Source organism: Oncorhynchus masou, chromosome 27 (assembly GCF_036934945.1).
Source record: "Oncorhynchus masou masou isolate Uvic2021 chromosome 27, UVic_Omas_1.1, whole genome shotgun sequence".
NCBI classification, from domain to species: Eukaryota; Metazoa; Chordata; class Actinopteri; order Salmoniformes; family Salmonidae; genus Oncorhynchus; species Oncorhynchus masou.
The window spans coordinates 29,796,783-29,803,400 of record NC_088238.1 but is presented as its reverse complement, the minus strand read 5'-3'; the positions used below and the strand labels follow the sequence as shown (position 1 = coordinate 29,803,400).

At 46.3% G+C, this 6,618-nt stretch overlaps 1 protein-coding gene across 1 annotated transcript; it reads right to left on the bottom strand.

Moving 5' to 3' along the window:
* Positions 1-724: 724 nt before the first annotated feature.
* On the bottom strand, positions 725-4,975 carry LOC135515326 (leiomodin-2-like). The gene is made up of 4 exons (XM_064939007.1): positions 4,387-4,975; positions 3,396-4,112; positions 2,631-3,254; positions 725-1,119 (listed from the first exon to the last, which is right to left on the bottom strand). Exons 1-4 carry the CDS (start codon positions 4,663-4,665, stop codon positions 1,066-1,068), a joined length of 1,674 nt encoding a protein of 557 aa, XP_064795079.1. The 5' UTR covers positions 4,666-4,975; the 3' UTR covers positions 725-1,065.
* Between the last annotated feature and the right edge of the window lie 1,643 nt (positions 4,976-6,618).

Sequence of the window (6,618 nt, the reverse complement as noted above, 5' to 3'; positions counted from 1 at the left end):
TATCGTTTCCCTCTAAGTCAGTTCTTTAGTGGAACTGAGGTAAACTGTGTTTTTGCGGAGTTTGATGTCCTTTCCAATCCCATGTGGGAAACTAGGATGGTTAGTCAATGACAGTTGTTGCTGCTGCCAAAAGCATTTCAGTGTTGTTTGCTTTTAACAGATGTGTGGTGGATTTAGGACCATACCAGAGAACTCTTCCAAGACACACAAATGCACAGGGGAAGTATTAAGTGTTCCTCTGCTACATACACAGAGTATTAAAAAAAACATTAAGAACATCTGCTCTTTCAGTGACATAGACTGACCAGCTGAGTCCAGGTGAAAGCTTTGATCCATTATTGATGTCACCTGTTAAATCCACTTCAGTCAGTGTAGATGAAGGGGAGGAGACAGGATAAAGATTGATTTTTAAGTCTTGAGACAATTGAGATGGGTTGTGTATGGTCTAGCACCCAAAGGACATCCAGCCAACTTGACACAACAGTGGGAAGCATTTGGGTCAACAAGGGCCAGCATCCCTGTGGAACGCTTTCGACCTTGTAGAGTCCATCCCAACGAATTGAGGCTGTTCTGAGGGCAAAGGGAGGCCCTCAGAACCTTTTATACAAAAGCCTTAGGACAGTAACTTTTGAACATTACATTTTGAAGAGAATGTTTTGGACAGTCACAATACCTTTTGGACAGTAACATGGTTTAAGCAGTAATAAAACATCATAAAATGTAATTGTGTTGTTGCTTTTATCTTCATGTTTAATTCATACAGTATATTCCTCATACACCAAATACAATATTTACAATTATACAAAGGTTACCTCAGTAAACAATTTAGACAACAATTTATACATTAATCATCCCAAAAATGTAGACAACCAAATGCCTTTCTGCAAAGCATACACCGTAACTACATTTAAAATAACATGAATTTCAGTTTTTTTTTTTACTCCAAAAGTAAAGGTGCTATTACAGTGTTAATTTCCAGTATCCTCTCTGAGGAAATTCCAGTTCAATCTGAATGTATTGTTTATGTGTCCTCAGTAGTCTCAGGGTGTTCCCTGTGTCTTCAGATCAGCTCGTCTCTTCATCAGGGACAAAGACAAACTTCCTCTGTGGGACTTCCACCTGCAATTTAACAAAAACAACACCGATTTTTCTGTTAAATAAAACAGGACTTTTCTTATGCTAGGTTCCTCGAAAACAAAAGATTGAATTTTGTGATTCTGCAATTGCCACATTGTTTGCAAAATCAACAATACCCTACATATTATGCAAGGGCTTGCAAATTTGATCAATCACCGCACTATTACCGCATATATCAGTCAAATCACCTAATATTACTGGATCACCTAATATTACCAATCACCACACTTTTACAGCATAAAGTTAAGCCACATGTCAACAAATGTTTTCCCCGTCAGTGCATTTTCGTGATAAATTGGGAAAAACTCATAATTTTTTTTTTAGAAATGCAGCAGCAGTATCAAACATTTTTGCCCACAAATAGCACAAAAATGACTCTGCACTTTCCTTAATTACTCTTTGTTGTCAGCGTTGGTTCTGGCACTGTGAGGCCTCTCCCGTTTCCGTTATCATAGCAGCCGTCCAACAGTCCTATTTATAACTCTAGTTAAGTGGCAGGCATTCACAGACTCTAGACCCTAGCCTTCTGAGGGAAACCAGGATTTGCCACAGTAACAACATAACAAGCAGCTACCACACATTAAAATTAATGGGCCCACAGAAACATTAGAGACTAGACTACTCTCCCGCTCCTTTGTCCTTCTTTCTTTCTCTCTCTCTCTCTCTCTCTCTCTCTCTCTCTCTCTCTCTCAGCCTGCGTTAGGGACTTCAACCATGGCTTGTGTTGTGTTTGGCTTTGTTCAGACATAACACAGTGCTTGACGATGGAAAGGTGTCATATGATCAGCGTCCATCGTAAAATAACATGTCAACCACAGGAGATGACTCAGATAGCGATGTTCCTCTGTCACCTGTCTAAATCAGACTGACCTCGGCGGTATGTGTTCCCTTTGACGGTAAGAACGCACCCCAAGGTTCTCAAAGCACAACCTTATTTATCTTCGACTGTTTAGACCAGATTCTTTCTCTCAGCCATTTTATATGAGTTGTCTTTGACATTTTCCAAGATGACATAGTGTCTCAGTCTGCTGGCTATGTCACAGAAAGGAACACTTTTCCAGATGGATACATGTTAATTTGTTTCCAGGGCTATGAGGCTGGTGGTGAAGAATTGGAGCATATGTCGGTCCAGGAATACCCAGCCCCGGATACAGCTGGAATAGACTCCACGTTGGTAAGGGCCAATTATTCTCCCTGCATCTACACCTGCATTGCTTGCTGTTTGGGGTTTTAGGCTGGGTTTCTGTACAGCACTTTGAGATATTAGCTGATGTACGAAGGGCTATATAAATACATTTGATTTGATTTGATTTGTTTTTCCTAGCCATGTGACCTGACCAGAAAATAACTCTGGACCCAATTGATGATGTATGAGACTATGAACACTCATAGGTGGTGTCTCACCAGCTGACCATCTTTAACCCTTAAACTCTTGTTAACTCTCATTGGCTGTGCATGTACATGCACGCACATGCACACACACACAATCTCACCTTTCTGAGGGAGCGGACACTAGCGTTGCGGATGGAGTCCATGAGCTGGTCGTGTGAGGAGCGCAGTGGAGTGGGTGGCCTGCTGTGCTCCTGGTCTCTGGTCTCTGCCACTGGCCGCAAAGCGTTCTTCAGCTCCTTCAAGATACTGTTGGTCTCTTTCAGTCCTTTCTTCCCCTTCTTCCCCTTCCCTTTCCCTTGCTTCTTAACAACCTCCTCGTGGAGCCTGATCACCTCTGCTATCTTCCTAGTCGGCTTCTTCTTCTCTGCCGGGGGCTGGCAGGGCAGTGGGGGGGGTGGGGGAGGAGGTGGAGGAGGCGGCGGGGGAGCAGGAGGGGTCTGTTTCTTGGGGAGTTTGGGGGATTGCCAAGGAGACACCCGCGGGGAACCATAGGGCGAAGAACCCGGAGTGGCCTTCAAGAGAGCGGTCGTACGGAGGTTAACGGCCCCCTCTGGCCCCGCCTGCTGGTTCTGTCTCTGCTCCTGCAGGCGTTTCTGTCTCTGACGGTCCATGTTACGGGTCAGGATGCCTGTCATGCTCATCCGGGGGCCTGGCAGGTGGAACTGGTAACCCAGCTTGATCAGGGTGTGGTTCTCCCTCAGAACCTTCACCATCTCCATCTCCACCTGAGAGAGAGACAGACAGACAGAGAGAGAAAGAGAGGGGGGGGGGGGGGTTGGGATCGTGAGGTTGTGCTTTTACCATTGCCTGAAAATGTGTGTCGAGCAGCAGCATCAAGACTGAATACCAAGTCCAAACTGACTGACCTGTCCTCCACACATGTGTCTCTGGTTATGGAAGCGTAGCTCAGTCAAGGTGCTATTGCTAGGCAGAGCCTGGACCATGGCCAGAACCCCTTTCCCTGTCACATAGTTGGACTCGATGTTCAGGCTGATGATGGAGGTGTTTTCGCACAGCGTCTTGGCAATGGCGAGCACCACGGGGTCGTCGGCATGCGTGTTGGCCAGGCTAAAGACACGCACGTGTGTGTTGGAGCGCAGTGCCTCAGCGAACTGGATTAGAGTGTCCTGTGAGATGTCCTCAATGTTGTTGAGGTTGATCTCTTTGAGCTCAGGGTCGTTATTAAGGACTCTTTCCAGGGCCTCGTCGACAACTATTGGGTTACCGTCGGCGTTGGGGTCAAGTGGAGGTGGGGGCGGGGTTAGTCTCATAGGCTCCACCCTTGGGGGTCTCAGTAGGCTAGGGGAGGAGATTACGACTGACAGCGGTGATGGAGGACCAGAATCCTTTGGGGTCGCTGCTTTAGGCCTCTTCTCTTCTGGCTCCTCTTCATCCTCCTCTTCATCCTCCTCATCCTCTGTTTCAGCTTCCTCTTCCTCACTCTCCTCCTCCTCTTCTTCTTCCTCCTCTTCCTCTTCATAATCTTTATTTTCTTTCTTGTTCTCGTCATCCTTCTCCTCTGCTTCGCTGTTGGTTTCTGTCACGCATTCTTCCTCACTCTTTTCGGCATCGTCATCGCCATCCTGTTTAGACATAAGGTGTAAATCTCTCACTAATCTGACTCCGACACCATGGCCATGTTCTCTTTTAACTGTATTATGTCTAAAGTTGGACCTAAATGGGATGTAAGATTTGTATTGTTTTTGTGTGAAGGTCCTAACTGGTTCTCCATTATACCAGAAAGTGATCATTATTGAATAAATAAGCTTCTTAATTGGTCAAATGTAATTTAAGGTTATCCATAAAGATCTGAGAGTATCAAGCTAGCTGAGTTCAGACTCTCTCCTGATCACTGACCTGTTTGGGGCTGCTGGCTTCCCCTCTCTCATCCTCCAGTATCCTCTTGGTCTCCTTCTCCCAGTACTTCAACAGAGAGTCTCTACTGAAAGTGCCAGTGGAGGTCTTCTCCGTCTGGTCTCTCTGTCTCAGGCCGATGGGCACGTTGGCATCAGGGTCTATGTCTGCCAGCTCCATCTCCAGCTCAGCGAGCTCCTCTGGGCTGAGAGAAGCCAGTAGTTCATCCTCATCCACATCCTCATACTTACTCAACTCCCGACGGTACCCAAAACTGTTCATTGCTGAAGAGGTTGGCCTCTGGACTGGGCTCCAGGTAGATGGGGCTATGCGTGCCGTACGAGTCCGATCAGGGTGGGATCTTTCTGGGATAGGTTTCTGGTCAGAATGGAGTCTTTCTGGAGGTGTGGGTCCTGTCAAGTTCAGTCTCGGCCTGATCTGTTTGTCCTCTACTGCTTCAGTGAGAACAGTACCAGTGGTGTGTGCAAGGGGCCAAGCTGGGGTGTCTGTGTCGGTGGTGTGTGTGTTGAGTGTGTGTGTGAGTGTGTGTCCTGTTCTCCTCTCTTCTAATCTCTCCAGCTGCTGCAGAGGCCTTAAGAGGGGGATCAGTGGAGTGCAACAAAGCGTTGGACCATGATGCACAGTCCTTTTTTTGGGAGGCGCTGCTCAGAGAGATAGACTAGAGCCACAAAAAGCATGTGAGCTCAGAGAGCAGAACGGCCCCGGTCAGGCCTGTCAGCGGATCCCAGCAGCGGCCACATTGTTCGTGGCCAAAAAAAAGCCCAACCGGACCCAAGAGAGACAGAGAGCGAGTCATAGAGGCACATAACAAGAAGCAGAAACACAGCGGCCAACATACAGAGACACCTAGCAACATTAAACACGTATTTACACACAGAGGGACATCACATCACATACAGAGAAACCCACAGACATAGAAAGACATTCAGACTCAGAGACACACAGAGGCACACACCATGACATAAATGTTGTCTCAAATAGTACACTTTTCCCTAGGTGGCTCTGATCAAATGTGGTGCACTGCATAAGGAATAGGGTGTGATTTCAGATATGCCTCTAGTAAGGACCAGAGTGGTTGTTTATCTGATAGGCGACAGCGTGTAGTAGGCCGTATTGAAATGGTCACTTTTCAAGTGTCTATCACCACTCAACATTGCTGTGTGACAGCACTGGCCATCCCGTGGGATTAACTACTAAAGATAACATGGTTTCTATGGTAACATGTTCTATGGAGCAGACTAATATAGCAATAATGTGGAAGTAGAGCTGTATCTTTTAGTGGGCTTTCATTTAGTACAATGGTTCCTGAAATACTAGGAATAACAATAGACGATTGCGACCGTGGGCTTATTTAAAAGAGGGTTATGTTATCATTTTAGGCTTGTCAGGGTAGAGTGGAGGAGCTTTTCTGAGAGCTGGCAGACAAGGCAGTGGGGATGTTCTCTATCTCTCTCTGCTATACACTGCTGGCTTTGGGCTTTTAATCAGACCTCTTTATACATCACCACTCTGTCTGACTGAATGAAAATTTGTACTTAGTTGGGGAACAAAAACGGTCTGTTTATCTATGGAGCTTTGTAGAAGCTCTTCCGTTCTGGCAGTGTAAATCTTCTAATGAGCCTGAGTGATAACAGTCTGGCTAACACCAAACTCTCAAAGTCCTCCTGACTTCAAAGTCAGGAATGGCTCTTTGAAGTTGTGGGCACAATGTGTCGATAATGAAGGGGGCTGTGCTTTTACTGGTTGGCTCAACCCTGTGTCATTCTCACTCAAACAGCCATAGGCACAGCCACACACAGGCCCAGAGCGCCGTCCCCCTCCCGTTACAATGGTTGGATTTTCCAATCCAAACAAAGAGGTCTCAATCCCAGAGGGGAAAAAAACAACATTTGAGCGAACCAATCCTTTGCAGACTAGCGTGTCACAGCTCTCCCTGCTCTGGGTCACGTGGGTTGCGTCAGCCAGGCTAGGGTGAAAACTCTCTTTGGGTAAAGGGCTTGTTGTTGTAGGTGGCTAATTCCAGATATCCAAAATGGGTTTGACGTGTGTAGATGCATGATGTGTGCATACTGTTTCAGGCAATGGGCAATTATGTGGAGCCTACGATACCTTTCTGTGGATCTATATCTATGTACAGCAGAATTTTGTGGTCAATGCATTTTTCCCTCGGGGATAATAAAGTGTATTGAATTGTGTAATGACACACAGAGAGGG